The sequence below is a fragment of the Chiloscyllium punctatum genome, chromosome 5, assembly GCF_047496795.1.
Source record: "Chiloscyllium punctatum isolate Juve2018m chromosome 5, sChiPun1.3, whole genome shotgun sequence".
NCBI lineage: Eukaryota > Metazoa > Chordata > Chondrichthyes > Orectolobiformes > Hemiscylliidae > Chiloscyllium > Chiloscyllium punctatum.
In genome coordinates this window covers 46,955,879-46,976,744 of record NC_092743.1, presented here as the reverse complement: position 1 = coordinate 46,976,744, position 20,866 = coordinate 46,955,879, and the positions used below count along the sequence as shown (strand labels likewise).

The following is a 20,866-nucleotide window of genomic DNA, read 5'->3' as shown; positions in this document are numbered from 1 at the left end:
AGCAAATTCAAAACCGTAAAATCCACACTGGGGCATTTTCAAACTGTAACTAACTCCAGGCAAACTGAAAAATCCATTACTGCACATAATTCAGCAGTCCATTTGAGAAATAAATTATTTCATCTCAAAGATGGTTCTTTCAGGTAGATCACAATATTAATGTTTTCGCAAAGCTATCAGGTACAGTAGACTTGACTCTGTAGCATCTCAAATGCAGGTTCAGCTAAGAATATAGTATTTGCATTTAAAACATCTCGATTCTTTTGAAGTAACAGTCCTTAGGCTTATGACTTTGTTCCATAAAGAAGATAGAAAGTGATAGTTTTGGATTGAAAAATATGTACATTTTTAACTAATCCATAATGGACTATACACAGACTCTCACTATCTGTTCAGAAAACGGATACTGATTGAAATACTAGTTAGCACTATGGGCAACAGGAATAATTCACATAATAAAGCAAAATTACAGCAACAGTTGCGAAAAAAAAAAATTATGCACTCTGGACAGAAGTTCAGATTACTCCAATGCATTGGACTAAACATCAGTGTACAGACTGAATAACTCACTCAATTGCAGGAACCAAAAGGTCAGATTTAAATTTTTTTGGCAACTTGTCAATTAATTACAATAGTAAACCAGGAAAAAAAAACTCTTAAATATACTATGCAGGACAAAATTAAATATTAATCCTGCATTGTAAAGTATAATTTACATCAGAAGTTTAGTGAACACAGATTTTTCTAATTATTGCTTCATAAATCAGATGCATTAAAACACAGAAATTGTAATGCACAGGAAATGCAAGTGCTCTGCAGCTTGGTATGCACAGTGACAAATTCCTACACATGCAGCTGCTTGGAAATTGATACATTTAAGAAAAGTTTATTTTCACTTTCCCTTTGATTTAGAAGTTACTATTCATAACTGAATCACAACATTTGTAATAAAAAAAAGTCAGTGTTATTTGACAATAAAAGGTTAATAGTTTATCCCAGTTAGACAATTTTCAGTCACCTACCATTTGTATAACACTAACCTGTAAAAAGGTTTCTTTTAAGACACACGAATAAGTTCGTTACAATCAATTCTATAGCTGCAAGAGAAAAAAGAACAAGATCAAACCTGTAATAAATGCAATTAGAATCAAAATAATGTTGGGATTATCAAGCTATGATTTTCAAGCACCTGCTACTGAACAAACTTTACTAATTAAAACATTTCATTAAAGTCATTCCACACCAAAATTGCATGAACCAAATCAATTTTCAAATTCAAAAGAATCCTTAATGACTTAACACAAAGTAAATAGCCTCTGTCACTTCATGGATTTGTGAATATTTTCTATAACGGAAAAAAATGCATTTACAGTAGGCTACAACTTTGTTAAATTAGAGAACATAACATTCCCACTGGTACAGATATAGCAAGTGCTGATTTAAAAGTTGATAAACGGCTCTGAGTGTTAAACCAATGATTCTTCTTTCCTAGAAATGATAAAAAATCTCAAACATTCTGTGAAAATGACCAGTATTATCAGACGTTTAACATCAAACTACTTTAGACAATTGATCAAAGCTTAAGTCAAAGATTTAAGTTTTAAGAAGAGTCTTCAGGAGTCTGAAATGGTAGAGGGGTTCAGCAGGGAATTCAAGAGATGGTGCCAGCAAAGCAATGGATTAAAAGGAAGTACATCAGAAACGCTTCAATGCTTTTGCAGGTCAAAATCACCGACTGCACACACATTTCTAAATTAGCGATTATGGCGATTGAAACCAATATATAATAAAGCCTTTTCCTCTGATAAACCATTTCTTATTCAAATATACTTATTTGCCTGGGAAAACCGCATTCAAATTATTACATTAATGGGTGTGATAATAAAGCTAACTGGATAAAGCAGGCTCTTCACAACATTATCGGGAATTGTTCAAATTTATGCCATACTTAAAGAATTAAATCAAAACTCCAACGTCTCCCACATATAATCATTTAAGTGTTTTGTTCCTCCCATATTTTTAAGTTTTCGTCTATTGAAGTTGCAGATCGCCGACATGAAAGAGAGACAACTAAGGTGGAGCGGGGCGAACGTAACCTCTCTTAAGGATTCAATGTGTTCAGGACGTAGCCCGCTGAACAAAAAAAAAGGCTTAGAGCGGGCGGGAGTTGCAAGCGAAAGAGAAAAAAAATCTAAGCGACAATGAGGTAAATGGCCTGGCCCGCAGTTCCACTACATTCACTCTCCAAACTCCCCCGCCCCAGTACGGACTCGCTCCTCTGCAGCAAAGGCCCGGTTTTCCCACCCGACCCCGAAGGAGCAAGATGCCCAACGCCTCAGAACACGAACCGTTGCTTCCCAACACCCACCCCTTTGGAAGGACAGAAAAAGCCGCGTTAAAACGAGACAGGAGTCTGTCCACACCGACCAACTGACCGCCACCTCCGCCGCCGCTTGGTGCCTCAGCCACCGACACGATGGCGCTTCCGCCGCCTCCGGAGGGAGAAGTCCTGGCAGCTATGTATTCAAATATAATAAATCAAGGCCCCCTTTCCTGTACAAACATACAGTGGATTCAGGTTCAGAATTCTCCAGTATGCTTTGCATGTTTAAATCAATATTTTTTTTATCTGCACCAAAGCTTAATCATTTTTTTCCCATTGCAGTTATATTGAAGTGGAGAGCTGTCAGGACCAGCTGCCTCCCCCGGTGTATTGTGGGAGAGCCGGAGGGGGGCGGGGTGGAGTGACGGTTGGCTCATGGCCATGACAGTTGGGGAGGTAGTGTCGTTCTGGGCACCGCTACTTCTGCTACACCTGCCCTCTACCCAGACCGTCATCCTCTCTCTGCCTTTCCAAACCGTGCAACAATGCACCAAGCGAGAGTATTTTGACATTTCCCGAATGGTGTGCAGGCCGTGTGGCGCCGATCAGCAGTCAGCTAGTGATGGTGGGTAAAACTTGTCAGATGGTTTTGGGGGTTTAGGGGGGTGTTATTGATGCCCAGTGACAAGAGACCAGTTCAAACCTAACTCGCTGTTAGAAATGTTTGGTACATAGCAGAAGTTTGGTTGGCGGACAATAATCAATTTCTGCTGGTTGGGAAGCCTACTCCACGTTTTGAAGACAAAACACAACCACACAATCGCAGAGGAAGGCCGTTCAGCCCATCCAGCTCATTAATTAAGCATCATTACTGGCGACAGTCGCCTGCTCTTTGTCACCTAGATCTTTCGGAGGTGAAATTAGGAAACTGGCAAAGGGTGGTCCAATTTTGGAACTCTTCCACTGACGACAATTGATGATCATTTTAAATTTGAGAATGATGGTGTCAGATCTCAGACTAACAGCTCAGCACTCAGTCACATACTTAACAAAGCTTTTGTAGACGACTTCTTAACAGCTCTTGTTGCTGTAACCTGACCTTGCACCCCCAGATCAAGTGGCCCAAGATACACTGATCTTTGCCTTTTCAGATTCAACTACCATATGGGAGGGTCTGCCAAAGTAGGGGTGGGGGGGAGGAGGGCAGCTGAAATTTTGAGGTAGCCAGCTCTGATTCAAAAATCTCAAATGCCCTTTCCCCTCATAACACCCCACACCCCATTGATTTGTGACTATTTTCTATTCTCGCTTAATTGAGATCAAGTAGGAGAGGTTTGAGAAGCACTATCATTATGTAGTGCTGACACACTGCCACCATATATGTACTTAATTTGTTTAGTGACTTCACAATAAAGATGTGCATATGAATGAATGCTAGATTAGGCTCAAGAGGCTAAATGGTTAGTATTTCATTAGATTATTCATAACCAGCTTGATGTGCCACATTTTTTCTTCTGCACTGGAATTACTGCATTGAGACAATGAGACATAGAAGCAAAATCACAGAATTGTTTTGGTGCAAAAGGAGTTCATTTGGCTCATCATGCCAACACTGATTCTATTATCTAGTACTAGTCCCCTGCTTTATTCCCATATCCTTGAATACCATTTTTAACCAAATAATCATCCAAAATCATCTTCAATACCTCAATTGAACTTGAATACAACACATTTCCAGGCCGTTCATTCTATATCCAAACTGTCTGATAAAGTTTTTCTCGCATCATCATTGCATCATTTGCATATCGCTTTAAATCTATGCCTTCTCATTGTTCCTTGTTTTACAAATGGGAAAAGCTTCTCCCCATCTATACAGCCCACTCATGATCCTGAAAACCTCTATCAGATTTTCTCTCAGCTGCCTTCTTTCCAACAAGAATGTCCCAGTTCCTTCAATCTGTCCTCATCACTGAAGTTTCTCATTCCTGGAACTATGCTTGTAAATCATCTCTGAACTCTGCTTTCCTTTCGTGTGACACAGTTCTTCAGCTGGGATTGGACAAATGTTGTACAAGTTCAACATCATCTCCTAGCTCTTATACTCTATGCCTTATTAATGAAGCCCAGGAGCACTGTACGCTTTAACTGCTCTCTTCTCCTGTCCTACCACCTTCTATGATCTGTGCCCATAAGTACCCAGGTTTTTCTGCTTCTATTTCTTTTAGAATTGTAAACCCTATTTCATATTGTCTTTCAATGTTCTTTTGACTAAAGTGCATCACCTCACACTTCTCTGTATTGACTATCGTTTGTCACATATCCGTTCACTCCACAAACTTGTTTAGTGTCCTTTTGGAGACTTAGACTGTCCAAGTTTAGTGTCATTTGCATACTTAGAAATTTTCCCCATGCACACAAAAATGTAGATTATCAACATATATATTAGGAAAAGCAAAGGTTCGACCCCATGGAAATCCAAGCCTTCCTCCAACTTGAAGAATATCCATTGATCATTACTGAATTTCCTATCACATTGCTGCTGTCCTTTTTGTACAATAACTTTCATCGCAAGTCTGTTGTATTCATAGAATCAGAGGGCATGGAAACATACAACTTCCTTCCAATTCATCCATGGCAACCAGACATCCTAAATTATTCTAGTATTTGCCCATACCCTCCAAACCCTTCCTATTCATTTACTCATCCAGATGCCTTTTAAGTGTTGTAAGTCTACCAGCCTCCTCCACTTCCTACTGCAGCTCGTTTCATACATTCACCAACCTCTGTGTGAAAAAGTTTCCCCTCTCTCCTTAAACCTATACCTTCTAGTTTTGGACTCCCCTACCATGGGGGAAAGGTCTTGGCTGTTCACGCTATCTTATGATTTTTATGAACTTGTATAAGACCTCCCCCTCAGCCTCCGACCTCCAGAGAAAATAGCCCCGGTCTCTCCCTATAGCTCAAACCTTCTAACCCCTGCCAACATCCTTGCAAATCTTTTCTGAACCCTTTCAAGTTTCACATCTTTCCTACAACTGGGAGACCAGAATTGCACGCAATGTTCCAAAAATGGCCAAGCCAATGTTCTGTACAGCCGCAAGGTGACCCCCCCAACTCCTATACTCAATGCACTGATCAATAAATGCAAGTGTACCAAATGCCTTCTTCATTATCCTGTCTACCTGTAACTCCACTTTCAAGGAACTATAAACCTGCACTCCAAGGTCTCTTTGGTCGGCAACTCTCTCCAGGACATTAATTGTGTAAGTCCTGCCCTGATTTGCCTTACCAAAATTCAGCACCTTACATATATCTAAACTAAGCTCCCTTTGTCACTCCTCAGTCCATCTGATTAAGGTCTCATTGTACTTCTTGGCTGCCCACTACAGCACTGATTTTGGTGTCTTCTGCCAACTTACTAATCCAAATCATTGATATTTATGACAAAACGCAGTGGACCCCACACCGATCCTTGCGGTATGCAGCAGGTCACAGGTCTCGAGTCCAAAATGCAACCCCCCACCACCACTCTCTGTCTCCTACCTTCGAGCAAGTTATGGATCCAAATGGCTCGTTCTCTTTGCATTCCGTGTGATCCAACCTTGCTAATCAGTCTACCATGCGGAACCTTGTCAAATGCCTTACTGAAGTCCATATTGACCACGTCCACCACTCTGCCTTCATCAATCCTCTTTGTCACTTCCTCAAAACATTCCATCAGATTAGTGAGACACAATTTCCCATGCACAAAGCCTAATTAGTTCTTGCCTTTCCAAATACAGAGGAACCTCAATTATCCAAAGGACATGGGCTGTGAATATTTCATTCGGTTAACTGAATGGCAGATAATCGACCGGATTATATCGTTTAGCCAAGCATCGACACCTTGCAATCTTGTTCAGATATTCCGAAATTCAGATAATTGGGGTTCCTCTATATGTGTAAGTCCTGTCCCTCAGAATTCCTTCCAACAACTTGCCCACCACTATAGTTCTCTGTTTTTTCCTTCCCATCTTTCTTATATGTAACACTATATTAAACTCCTTCTGAAAATCCAGGTATATCACATCAACAGTGTTACCTTTATTGCCCATTTCTGTTACCTTTTCAAAAGAAAATTCCAGCAAGTTAGTTAAATATGATTTGTCCTTTAGAAATCTGTTCTGATTCTCCCGTAATCAACCCACCTTTTCCTATGTGCTTACTATTTTTATCCTGAATAATTGTTTGTAGATGTTTTCCCACCACTAATGATAAGCTAACTGGTCTGTAATTGCTGAGATTAACCTGACTACCTTTCTTAAAGGAGGGTGTAATGTTCACAGTAAGCCAGTTTTCTGGCACGTTCCAGGGAAGACTGAAATATAATGGGCCGTGCCCCCGCAAGTCCTACTCTCATTTCCTTCAAACTTCTTGTAGGCATCTCATCCAGTTGCAGTGTCTTGTCAACTTTAAGTGCCAACAATCTATCCAAATCATTTTCTGTACTTGCTTGCACATGGCACTGGGAGTAATCCAGAGGTGACTACCTTTGTGGTCCTGCTTGCTAAGTTTCTACGTAGCTCTCTAAATTGCAATTGCAGGACTACATCCTTTTTCCTACCTAAGTCATTAATACAAACATGGACCATAACTTCTTGCTGTTCAACCTCCCTCCAAAAAAACGTCTTGTGACTGCTCTGTGACACCCTTGACCCTGACACCAGGGTGGCAACATATCATCCTGGAGTCACATTGATGGCCACAAAAATGCCAGTCTATTCCTCAGACCCATCAAAGTATTGAAAAAATACAAACGAGAATGAAGAGCTTCTTTCTTTCTGTCTGCCTTGAAAGTGAACGGTCCAGGGTCTTGCTTGAGGAACAGCATTAGATTTTTTTTCATTTGTTCATTTGTGGGATGTGGGCATTGCTGGCTGGTCAGTATTTATTGCCTGTCCCCAGCTGCCATTGAGAAAGTGGTGGTGAGCTGCGTTTTTGAACTGCTGTAGCCCACAATGCCATTAGGGAAGGAATTCCAGGATTTTGATCCAGCGACAGCGAAGGAATGGTGATATATTTCCAAGTCAGGGTGATGAGTGGCTTGAAGGAGAATCTGAAGGTGATGGTGTTCCCATATATCTGCTCCCCTTGCCTTTTTAGATAGAAGTGGTTGTGGGTTTGCAAGGTGCTGTCTGAGGATCTTTGGTGAACTCCTGCAGTGCATCTTGTAGATAGTGCACACTGCTGCAACAATATTAAGCCTTGGTGGTGGAGGAAGTGGATGTTTGTGGATGCAGTGACAATCAAGCAGGCTGTTTTGACCTGAATGGTGTCAAGCTTCTTGAGTGTTGTTGGAGCTGCACTCATCCATGCAAATGGGAGATATGCCACACTCCTGACTTGTGCCTTATTGATGGTGGACAGACTCTGGGGAGTCAGGAGGTGACTTACTCATCACAGTATTCCTAGCCTCTGACCTGCTTTTGTAGCCACAGTGTTTATGTGGTGAGTCCAGTTGACTTTCTGGTCAATGATAACCCCTAGGTCCTGGTGGTTAGATTGTTTCTTATTGGTAATGGACATAACCAGGAGAAAGTGAGGGCTGGAGATCAGAGTTGAGAGTGGGTGCTAGAAAATCACAGCAGGTCAGGCAGCATCCGAGGAGCAGGAGAATCAAAGTTTTGGGCAAGAGTCCTTCATCATTTGAATTGTCAGGTTTAGAGACCTTGCAGGTCAGTTCCATGTGTGATATTTTATTCCTTTCATGGACCTCACGATGGGTCCTGCAGCCCCTGACTCACAGCTTGATACACCACACTCACTTTGAGTTTGGTCTCAGCCATTTTCTTTTACGTTGTGTTCTTTGAATTTCTATCTGATGAGCATTCTTTGGCTATTAGCTTCCAGCCAGCACTTCTACATATTAACAAGGCCATGACCATCCAGGTCCCCATCCTGTGAATGCCATAGACCTTACACCTCCCTAGGTTCCCATCCAGTCCATCTACATGAGCCATGCACTTGCCAACATTTCCTCCCAGCCCCTGCCACATGAAATGAACATGTTTCCCCCCCTCAACTGTGGATGAATTTCCCTCCCTTCCCATCCATGTTTTACCATATTCTCACCTTAGCAAATACTGTTACCGTCTACTTCTTAATTGTCTTCTCCTCCTTTCCCCTGCTTTCAGTCCCCACTCTCAAAGAATAGGTTCCTTGGTCACTGTCCCATAGCATATTCTGCCCCCTCACCCCAACCCCCATACCCTCACCCCATGTTCTTGAGTTTCTGTGGATAAACCCAATGGACTGTTGATAGCCCACATCCTTGAGTGACTTAATTGACAGCCCCTGACAGTAAATGACCTGATCTAATATTGATGTGTGCACATCTTGCTAACTGTGTTAACTATATACCCCCAATTGGTTGCTATAGAGCTGCAGCACTGACTGTCGCCAAATCTCTGGACAGCAAAGAAATGGGAGGCTAATAGTGTCTAAGAGGTTTTGAGAAATTTCAACAAAGTGCAGACTGTCATTAAGTAGCTTCATTAAAGGCATCTTAAAAGAAAATGTTGTAAATCTCAGGACCAACCAGTCAATTTCAAGGCCTGAGGCAGGAATTGGATGAGCCTGTTGATAATTTCATAACCAAAACTGAAAATATTGTGAAAGATTTAAATCGCTAGATTAGCCTGTTTTGGCCTTTGCACATACTGAAATACAAAATATTTTAATTGAAAAGTCAAGCTCACAATTTTACTAGCTGTAGACACTAGCATAAGTAGCTAGATGAACACACTGGCTACCTAAATGTCTAACTTCCAGTTAACTCAGGTGAAAGGCTTCAGGATTAATGCAGTGAAACAGCACCAAAAAATGCACACAAGAAATAATAGAGTTGTCACAATGTACACACTGCATGTATTTTCTTTGGAAATGTAAAGCTGGAAAATTGAAATTTGGACATGGCTGTATTGCAGAGAAGGGTCCACTGTTATTGTTTTTGCATTTTGAAGGTCAGATGTAAAACTGTGTGGCTTTTACTTACTGGTTAAACAAGATCATGTAACGTTTTTGAGAAGGTGAATTTGATACTTTTGTGAATCTAATGCCTTTCGATTGAAAATAAAACTGGCCAGCAACAGCTTTTGGATTTGTTTTAAGTTGCATTTTGTTGTAAATCTGAGGAGTAAATGCACTTAAAACTCCAGGAAGTCTGCAAGTGAAGATAGGTGTCTCTCTGTGTCCTCCTCTAATAGAAAAAAAGCAGCACTCAAACACTTTCAAAAGATTATCTCCTAACTTATGCAAAAACCTAGGTCCAACTGCCCAGCTACTAAGTTGAGGATCACTGTAGTCAACAAAAGCATAAAATAACCACCAAAACCCAAATGAACTGTGAGCAAGTCACCTCATTTCACTCTTGTGATTTGGACTCTTAATTTGTGTTTTGTTTTTACTCACACATCATACTTCTGCAAAATTCTCTGTTTTGCCCATCCTGTTTGTAAATGAATGAATGTGAGTGTTAGGATTTAAAGATGGTACAGTTTCAATATGCAAAATAATACTTAGTCCATTTTGCCACTTGTTAAAGGAAACTTTGTTTATAACACATGTATTTTGTTACCTTGTTTGTTAATAAAACCTGATGTGAGTTTCTTTTATTTTAGGTAGTGATCAATGCTAGGCAAACTAACCATCTCAGTGATTCATTTTGTAATTTATACATTTGTGACAGCTTTTTGGAAAATTGAGGCTTGACATTCAGTGCACTCTTCCGTCAGGGTCACAAACACAATGAGTTTGTAAACAGAAGAAATGTCATGCATTTGGATCAAACTTTAGAGTTTGTGGAAAGCCAAATCACTAGAAAAAATGTACAGAGTAAAATAAATGGGAAATGAGTTATCAGAGAAAGAGGTACCGAATGAGAAGTACAATAGGAAGAACCAAAACATCCATATCCTTAAAGACAGCATTGAGTTAAGAACACTATAGGTAAAGGAATCATAAAATTGCACGACATTGCTGTATACATCAGTTTACAGTGAATAGTTCACCTATCCATTCATATCAGAACATGACAAACATGAAATAAAAGATCTAGCTGTAAAGGTAGATCATCTAGAGAATATAATACCTTCAGAACTGACTCAAATTACAGACACGACCGACAAAAGCAAAGAATTACAGATGTTCTCATAGATGATTCAAGGATGGCAAGACAAGATACAGTAAGCATAACCAAGGGGTTATACTATTTTATCAGCAGTGTCATTTCACTAGATGATTGTGCTATGAATTGGCTCATTAACCATCATACTCAAAAAGGTTGAATGAAGGACATCAATGCAGATACATTTTCTAGCAGATACATGAAGGCCACGTGGGAATGGAGAATCTCAGAGGTGTGTAAATTTTCAATCGGCACATACAAAAATATCAAAGAAAGAATGTCACCTCTGTGCAGTATTATTGCTTTAAAAAGGGTGTTCATAAGAAAGGTTCAACCTGCAAATAAGCAAAATAGCAGGATGCCATCACATGATCAGAGGCCAAGGCAATTTGACATCACAGCACCCTGGAAAAAGGATATGTTCAGAGTGTAGTGATTATAACGAGGTTAGCAAGGTGGATCTCATAGAATATGAGTTCCGTGACTGGAGCTATTAACCTGGCTATTGATCAGGGAGCCCTGGCTGACATATATACAGGAGTGTTAGAGGTTGTGCTCACTTAGACCTGGTTCTGAGGAAGCTGGACCAGTGCCAAGTATTATACATGTGTAAATAAGGGGTGACTTGGCAACAGGATATCAGCCTGTGTGGAGTTATTTCAGTGGTGACGAAAGGAAGAAAAAAGCGCCTTAAGAGATTTGCTTGCAACAATCATTTTTGACTTTGAGTAAGCATTTCTGACATCATGCTATTATTTGGGAAGCTTGGCTCATTCGTCACTGCTGTAAAAGACAGGACCCAATACATGGAAAGAATGCATTATTTTTTCTCTGAAAATCACATTAGGGCAGATGAAAAATAATGAGTAATTCTCCTGACAGCTTGTGGACCAGCAGTTTTTTTTTGTTTATTCGGAACGTAAGATTTCCTGAGGCAAATACTAAAATCCTTCAAGAGTTGATGGATTTAGTCAAGCAATGTTATGATTCCAATCGTCCTGTAATACTGAGACACTATAGATTTTACTGGACAGTTTGAGAATTACAGGAATCCATGTGGGGATTTTTGACAAGGTTAAGACAACTGTCAGAGGCATGTGATTTGGTTTAACCCTTAACAAGATGTGGAGAGATTGTTGGAATGTAGTATTAATGATGTGACCATGCAAAAGTGCCCATGAGCTGAAGCCCAACTGGATTTCAAACAGGCACCACAACTGGTGTTGCCATTAGAAAATGTGACAAGTGGAGTACAGGAACTACATGCCAAAGGAAATGGATACCCTTGCCAGGTTGACTGAGCTTAGGGAACGCCACTTGAGTGAAGGCAATTGCATAGCCTCAGTCAGGCCAAATCCTGAACAGAGGGGCTCTTTGCCGAAAGCAAAGCCCCAAAACACAGGCAAGCCTCAGGTAAACAGTTAATATTTTCTTCAGAATCCATTGCAGTTGCTGCTGGTATGCAGACGTGAGACAGCAAAAGAGACCCACTTGGCCTGAATTAAGTAAGAGAACTCATAGGCCAGTTTCCAGGAGAGTGCATACCTGGAAAGCCTAAATTCATCTGGCTTGGAACAATAAAGTTGCTTTCCAACATCCAAATCAGACTCAATCAAAATAAATGTCAGGTTAAATGGTCATTGGTTCTAATACCAGTGATTGTAGAATCAGTCTTTAGTAAAATTAATTTTCAACTCCAACCCCTAAGTTTGCATAAGATCTTGACTAGACTGAGAATCTACCAGGGAACCTTCACAGATTAAGGATACAACTTCACTCTACCTCTCGTATGAGAAGCAGCTGGTTCAATTACCACTAATTGTAGCAAAAGACTTGGACCCAGACCTGATGGAGTGAAATTCAGCTTGAGATTCAGCTTGATTGACTCAACATTTTTCAATCAGAAAATGGCTGCCTGAGAGAAGTCCGAATTAAAAACCTGAATGTTCTTCAGGAAGGTTTAGGGGCCATCAAAGGAGACAAGGCCAACTTGTATGTTGATGAGGAAGCAATTGCCCGATTATGCAAGGCCCACCCAATGCCACTTACCTTATCTGTAAACATAGAGGCAGAAATTAGGAGGTTGGAAAGCAAAGGAATCATCAAATCAGTACAGTTTGCAGAATGAGCAGCACCAGTTGTACTGATTGTGAAGCCTTTGTACGGATTTTAACCAAATGGTAAACTGCTTCTCACAGCTGGATAAATACCCAATCTCATGCATAGAGGATTTACACGCAAAGCTGGCGATGGACCTGTCCTTTACAAAGCTGGATATGAGCCACGCATACCCGCAATTACAGTTAGATGAGGATTCCCAGAAGTAAGCTTAAATTATGCCCATTATTGTACCAATATACGAGAGTGCCGTTTGGGATATCATCAGCCTGTGCCATTTTTCAGTAGATGGAGAACATTTTACAATGTCTACCCCAGGTCACCCCTTATCTGGATGATGCGCGAATAGCATTGAAGACCAATAAAGAGCACATAGAGAACTTGGATATAGTCCTTAGATGTTTCTCCAAGGTAGGGGTACACCTTCAAAGGGAAACATGTATTTTCCAGGCACCCTAAGTGATCTACTTGGGCTACGAGTTGACAAGACCAGATTATATCCATTGGAAGATAAAGCGAGGGTTCCCGGGCTCTATCATCTGCACTGGAGCTTAGGTCTTTCCTTAAATTGATGAATTTTTATGTAAAGGTCATATGTAACCTGGCTTCTATCCTGGAACTCTTATATCTGCTATTGAAAAAGGATCAGCCTTAGAAATAGTCTTGTAAACAAGATATAGCCTTTAGGAGAGTGAAGAAGCAGCTGTCATCAACTCAAGTGTTGGCACACTACGATCCCAAACAAGATCTGTGCAATGTCTGCCTGTATGGTATCAGGATGGAGTTGGCTCACAGATGGCCCATGGGGAGGAATGCCCGACAGTGCTCCTATGGACAGCCCGAGGATCCCATAATCTCTTGGTGTTTAACAGACATTGTAATCTCCAGGCCTTGGGATATGTCTGTACATCCTATTAATTTGCATTCCAAAGTTATTAGATGTACTCCTTTGGACCTGTCCCAGACTTGCTTATCTCTAAAGACTGCTTGGATTCTGCACCTGTGTCAAATTCTGTTACTTCTCTTACACTTTCCTACTGTCCTAATGATATATATCGAAAAAAAAACAAGGTTGTAACTAGCTACTATAAGATCCATAGTATTAATATGTATTATAAAGTTAGTTGTACTAATGTTTTACAGCTACTTCTACGTTAGTACTATTTAATCAGTTGGGAACACTCTATTTGTTACAGGACGTGTTAGGCATCTTTTTAAAGAAAAGGAGACTAATTAACTTTCACATCAATGTTTAAATGTTTTCCCCTAATGCTTCTCCTATATTTTGGTTAAATATGTGTATCTAAAATTATGTTGAAATCTATCTCGGATTACCTGAAGAATCTTTAACTAGAACCCATGTCTTAATATTGTGAATAACCTCAAAAGAAAACAACTGAGTACCACAAAGTAACTTTAGCTGTTGTTTTCACAGCTGCCTGATGAGTTAGACTAATTGTCTTATGGACTGAGATCTATTGTCCTTTTTCTCACTGATTCTTTTCACCTAATGGGACAACATTCCTTCATTAATGAGGCTGGAATCAATCACTTGCTATAGTGTAATGAACTTGTTTCTATGCTGAGAGATCCTATTGTTGAACTGTTGCTGATGGTTGTTTGTGCTACTCCTTGGAGTAGCCCTGTTCAAAGATACCATTGTGTTTCACTTAAATGCTGGAGCAGGCATTTAATTCTGTTTTATTCCTTGTCTGCCATTTTGTGTCTGAGTGCTAGATCAGGCTGCTTAATCCTATTTATCTCTTGTTGGCCATTTTGTGTCTTCCATATGTCGGCAGCTATTACAAGGAGCAAAAGTAATTGCCCTGAGCAAAGGCTCCTGCCAGATACCAGCTGAGCTCCCCCAGGGTCATCCAGGGGTATCTAAAATGAAGATGTTGGCAAGAAGTTATGTCTGGTGGCCAGGATTGGATAGTTAGTGGGGCAATGCCTATAGTGCCAATAAAGTCAAAAGTTACCACTGGCAGCTACCCTACATTTATGAGAATGGCAGAGTAAACCCTATTGTCAGTTACATGAGAACTGTGCCAGTCATTTCATGGGGTCAACATTCTTAGTCATTGTGGATGCCTACTCAAAGTAATTAGATATGCATAGAGTTTCATTCATCAAACATGAATGATGGAAAAACTACAAGCATCTTTTGCAACACACAGGCTCCGGAGGTGTTGGTCACAGACAATGGGCCATTACTTACCAGCAGAAAATTCAAGTGTTTCCTAAAGTCAAATGGCATTTGGCATATAAGGACAGCTCCATACCATCCATCTGGACCATACCAATGGTATGGCAAAAAGATCAGCACACTGAAAGAAACAGCTTATAGCTTCAGTAGATACCAAACTGTCCCAGTTCCTATTTGCTAATCAGCCCGCCTCTCATCAATTGCAGGGATAGCTCCAGCAGAATTACTAATGGGGAGAAGATTCTGCACAATGTAAATGTGATCTTCCCGGACCTGGGAGTGGAGGGTGAAACAGCATCAGGAACGCCAATGCCAGACACAAGATTCCTCTAAGCGAGGGAGACAATTTACTTCAGGGGATGTAGTTTGATGCTGAAACTACGGAAATGGCCATGCAAGTTAAGAGGCATTGTCAATATGAGGTCAGATTCTGTGACATATAAAGTTCAGGTAGGTGAGGCAGTCCTGAATAAACCATGGACCACATGAAAGCTGCAAATTCATAAACAGGGCAGAAGTAAAGCATACCCAGTCCCTCAGAGTAGTCAGAAAGGTTGTCAGAGCACATGGGTTCTCCCCCCTCCATCTAATGCCAAGAAAACCTCAGATCCTGAGATGGATAATGGTGAATGTCGACGCCTTTACCACCTAAAGAAGAGGATGAATTTCTTCCAAAATATTCTGGGCGTAAGAGGTGGGCTATAGTCCATAATATGCTGTCCATATCTGACCTGTTGCGAAAATTCCTCAGAAGAGGCTACAATGAAAAGAACAGGCCTACATCCCCAGACTTAGAGGGGACAGATCTAGTGATTGTAACTCAGTCAGCCAAGTGGACCTCATAGAACATGATTTCTCAGATTCGGGCTGTTAACATGGTCAATCAGGGTGCCCTGGCTAACGCATATTAAACAGGTGTGTCAGAGGTTCTGTTCACTCTCAAAGCCAGGCCAGTGACAAATACAATTCTTGTGGAAATAAAGGGTGACTTGGTGAAGGGATACTGGCCTCTGTGCAGTTATTTGATGGAGGTTACTATGTACCTCTTTGTGCTCGTTTTACTCGCAAATAGATCCACCAAAGGTCTTAAAGTAATTAGAATCCCTGTACCTCATATTTGTGTTTAGATATGACAAGCAATCACTATATGACCTGAGACCACTGAAACACTACCTCTGTATTGTACCATTCTAGATATAGAGTTTATTGTCAAATCTGTAAATAAGCTGTGCAGAGGTCTTCAAGTCAAGATAATCTATGGAATTTACATATATTATCCATAGATAGCAGAAGCAATCACAACATGATGTGCAGCACTGTAGTCTCTTTAAACAAAAAGACCAAAGAAAGCAGTGATCCAGCATGAAGGCCATGGGGGGAAATTGCAGACAGCATTCAAAAGTACTCCAAAGGTCAGAAGTCCCAAAATACAGACAACAAAAGAAACATACAACAGTAAACATTACAGTTTGCTTCACAAACTGTGAGTATCTTTGAACTGGACAAAGCTAGGCAAGCAGCCAGCTGATTGAAAACTGCTCTTAAATAATGAGTTTTAATCGGGAACAGTGCAGAATCAACAGAACAAGTCCTTAAATAAGTTTTAAATCAAAAATAGGCAACATTAAATGTGTACTGAACATACACAATATATACACAAAGTAAAATGTAAATCAAAAAACAGAAACTACAACAGAAACAATGCTGAGAGCACATGCCCCATGATAATATCATAGAGTCAGAGAGATGTACAGACCCTTCGGTCCAACCTGTCCATGCTGACCAGATATCCCAAACCAATCTAGTCCCACCTGCCAGCACCCAGCCCAAATCCCTCCAAACCCTTCCTATTCATGTACCCATCCAAATGCCTCTTAAATGTTGCAATTGTACCAGCCTCCACCACTTCCTCTGGCAGCTCATTCCATACCTGTACCACCCTCTGTGTGAAAAAGTTGCCCCTTAGGTCTCTTTTATATCTTTCCCCTCTCACCCTAAATCTATGCCCTCTAGTTCTGGACTCCCCGACCCCAGGGAAAAACTTTGCCAATTTACCCTATCCATGCCCCAAGCAAAACAGAAGAACTGTTAACAATATTATCATCTTTTAACGTCTGTCAAGGCTGCCTGAGTCTGAATAGAACTAGGGAACAAGCAATGGTTACATATTTGTTAAGATATTTAGATGTGTTAGTTCACACTTCTGGAATAGATTAAACTTGAACCCAGCTCCTCTAATTTAGAGGTAAGACTACTACCACTGTGCCACATGATCCCTTATGTGTTAAATTAGAGATAATTGGATAAGAATTGGGTTTATAGATATGTGAAATGAGCAGTCACTGGGTTGGAGTTGAAGCTGTATGAACTGAAATAAAATTCTAATCTGAAAAGCATATGCCTAGACTCAGTCTAACCAACATTTGACCTTTAATACTTAACATTGTGCAGGATGAACTGTAAACCAAGGAATTCTTACCAAGTTTAAATCACTAAAAAAAGTATATAGCTATGCTTCACAGACCAAGCAGTGGCAGGATCAGTTAAACAAGCTTTGAAAATACTGATTGGCAAAGGGTCACATAGAGCTGAAAATGTGTTGCTGGAAAAGCGCAGCAGGTCAGGCAGCATCCAAGGAACAGGACAATCGACGTTTCGGGCATCAGCCCTTCTTCAGGAATGAGGAAAGTGTGTCCAGCAGGCTAAGATAAAAGGTGGGAGGAGGGACTTGGGGGAGGGGCGTTGGGAATGCGATAGGTGGAAGGTCAAGGTGAGGGTGATAGGCTTGAGTGGGGTGGGGGCGGAGAGGTCAGGAAGAAGATTGCAGGTTAGGAAGGCGGTGCTGAGTTCGAGGGATTTGACTGAGACAAGGTGGAGGGAGGGGAAATGAGGAAACTGGAGAAATCTGAGTTCATCCCTTGTGGTTGGAGGGTTCCCAGGCGGAAGATGAGGTGCTCTTCCTCCAACCGTCGTGTTGCCATGGTCTGGCGATGGAGGAGTCCAAGGACCTGCATGTCCTTGGTGGAGTGGGAGGGGGAGTTGAAGTGTTGGGCTACGGGGTGGTTGGGTTGGTTGGTCGGTCCGGGTGTCCCAGAGGTGTTCTCTGAAACGTTCCGCAAGTAGGCGGCCTGTCTCCCCAATATAGAGTAGGCCACATTGGGTGCAGCGGCTGCAATAGATGTTGTGTGTGGAGGTGCAGGTGAATTTGTGGCGGATATGGAAGTGTCCCTTGGGGCCTTGGAGGGAGGTAAGGGGGGAGGTGTGGGCGCAAGTTTTGCATTTGTTGCGGTTGCAGGGGAAGGTGCCGGGAGTGGAGGTTGGGCTGGTGGGGGGTGTGGACCTGACGAAGTCACGGAGGAAGTGGTCTTTTCGGAACGCTGATAGGGGAGGGGAGGGAAATATATCCCTGGTGGTGGGGTCTGTTTGGAGGTGGCAGAAATGACGGCGGATGATACGTTGGACATGGAGGTTGGTGGGGTGGTAGGTGAGGACTAGTGGGGTTCTGTCCTGGTGGCGGTTAGAGGGGCGGGGCTCAAGGGCGGAGGAGCGGGAAGTGGAAGAGATGCGGTGGAGGGCATCGTCGACTACGTCTGGGGGGAAATTGCGGTCCTTGAAGAAGGAGGCCATCTGGGTGGTATGGTTTTGGAACTGGTCCTCCCCTCCCCCAAGTCCCTCCTCCCTACCTTTTATCTTAGCCTGCTGGACACACTTTCCTCATTCCTGAAGAAGGGCTGATGCCCGAAACGTCAATTCTCCTGTTCCTTGGATGCTGCCTGACCTGCTGCGCTTTTCCAGCAACACATTTTCAGCTCTGATCTCCAGCATCTGCAGTCCTCACTTTCTCCTCAAAGGGTCACATAGAAACAATTCTTCTCGTTTATCTGAAGAGAACCAGACAGCTCCCATAAAGATGTGGAAAGTCCTGGAAGATTAGCTTTGTATAAGTATCAAGAGCTTAGAACTAATGACCTACTTGCAACAGCCACAGAAATCAATAGAGCAGTTTATTAGTAGATACCATAATTAATGCATTTTTTTCAAGTTAAAGGAGTTGGTGATTGCCTCAATACCTATCAAAGTATACCACTTCCCTAAAAAAGAGAAAGGTTACAGCATTGATTTACTGTTAATCAATGGGAGCAACTACAAAACCATCAGCTGGACAATAATACCAATTAATACGACAGTAAGATAAAAATATTGACAGGGTAACCAGATCGCAAAAAAGCAAGAAGGCTGTACAAAAAGTACAGTCTAATGCAACAACAATGAAGCTGTCTTGCATTCTAAGATTTATGTGAAATAAGCATCACGAGAATGAAGTTAGCTATCTAGAAGCTTTAGAACATAAGAACAAGGAGCAGGAGTAGGTCATCTGGCCCTTCAAGTCTGCTCCGCCACTCAATAAGATCATGGCTCACCTTTTTTGTAGACTCAGCTCCACTCACCTTTGCTCTCACACTATTCCTTAATTCTTATACTGTTCAACAAAATATATATCTTAGCTTTAAAAATGTTTACCGAAGTAGCATCAACTACTTCAATGGGCAAGGAATTCCATAGACTTACAACCCTCTGGGTGAAAAAGTTCCTTCTCAATTCATTCCTAAATCTGCTTCCCCTAATTTTGAATCTGTGCTCTCTTGTCCTAGTTTCACCTGCCAATGGAAACTCTCTATTTCTATCTTATCTATTCCCCTCATAAATTGATATGTTTTTATAAGATTGCCTCCGTCATTCTTCTAAATTCCAATGTATATAATCCAAATCTACTCCATCTGTCCTCATAAGCCAGCACCCTCAACTCTGGAATTAACCTAGTGAACCTCCTGTGCGCCCCCTCTAGTGCCAGTACATCCTTTCTCAAGTAAGGCGACCAAACCTGCATACGGTACTCCAGGTGTGGCCTCACCTGCACCCTGTGCAGCTGCAACATAATCTCCTTGCTTTTAACCTCAATTCCTTTAGCAATGAAAGACAAAATTCTATTTGCCTTCCTAATTACTTGTTGTACCGGCAGACCACCTGTCTCTGATTCATGCACAAGGACACCAGACACCTCTGCATAGCAGCATGTTGCAACTTTTTACCATCCAAGTAATAATCCGTTTTACTGTTACTCTTACTAAAATGGATGACTTTACATTTATCAACATTGTATTTCATCTGCCAGACCTTTGCACACTCACTTAAAGTATCTATGTTCCTCTGCAAAGTTCCACAGTCCTCTGCACACTTTGCTCTACCATTCATCTTAGTGTTATCTACAAACTTTGATACACTACAAATGTTTCCCAACTCTATATCATCTCTATAAATTGTGAATAATTGTGGCCTCAACACTGATCCCTGAGGCACACCACTAGTTGCTGATTGCCAACCAGAATAGCACTCATTTATCCTCACTCTTTACTTCCTGTTAATCAACCAATCCTCTATCCATGCTAAAACTTTACCCGTAACATCATGCCTCTTTATCTTATACAGCAGCCTCTTGTGTGGCACCTTGTCGAAGGCCTTTTAGAAATCTAGGTACACTACATCCACTAGGTCCCCATTGTCCACCTTGCTCGTAATGTCTTCATAGAATTCCAAAAGATTTGTTAAGTATGACCTGCCCTTCATGAACCCATGCTGCATCTGCCCAACGGAACAATTTCTATCCAGATGCCTTGCTATTTCTTCCTTGATAATAGACTCAAGCATCTTCCCCACTACAGAGGTTAAGTTAACCATTACAGAGGTTAAGTCTATAATCCCCATCTTTTGTCTTTATCCCTTTTTGAACAGTGGCACCACATTTGCTGTTTTCTAATCTGCCGCAACTGCGCCAGAGTCCAACGAATTTTGGAAAATTAGCACAAGTACTTGCTATTTTTCCTGCCATCTCTTTTAGTACCCTGGGATACATTCCATCAGAGCCAGGAGACTTGTCTATCCTTAGCTCCATTAGCTTGCCCAACACTACCTCTTCCGTAATAACGATTGTTTCCAGGTCCTCACCTAACTTCGTCTCTTTGTCAATTTCTGGCCTGTTATTAGTGTCAATTAACAA

General features: G+C 41.4%; 2 protein-coding genes across 10 annotated transcripts in view; one reads left to right on the top strand and one right to left on the bottom strand.

Moving 5' to 3' along the window:
* LOC140477055 (RNA-binding protein 12-like) overlaps positions 1 to 2,695 on the bottom strand; it is a 137,703-nt gene extending 135,008 nt beyond the window's left edge. For 4 of the 9 annotated variants that reach the window (XR_011960645.1, XR_011960646.1, XR_011960644.1 and 1 more), the window contains exons 1-2: positions 2,369 to 2,695; positions 1,041 to 1,097 (exon numbers count right to left, since the gene is read on the bottom strand). The gene's annotated coding sequence lies outside the window, so the exon portion shown is untranslated. Of the gene's footprint in view, positions 1 to 1,040; positions 1,098 to 2,348 lie in introns of all 9 variants that reach the window. The other 5 variants (XM_072570243.1, XM_072570241.1, XM_072570245.1 and 2 more) reach the window with 5 other exon arrangements.
* Positions 2,654 to 20,866, top strand: part of tmem67 (transmembrane protein 67) — a 196,418-nt gene continuing 178,205 nt past the window's right edge. Inside the window, exon 1 of the mRNA XM_072570240.1 lies at positions 2,654 to 2,948. Within this exon, the coding sequence (XP_072426341.1) occupies positions 2,759 to 2,948 (190 nt within the window). The 5' untranslated portion in view covers positions 2,654 to 2,758. The remainder of the gene's footprint in view (positions 2,949 to 20,866) is intronic.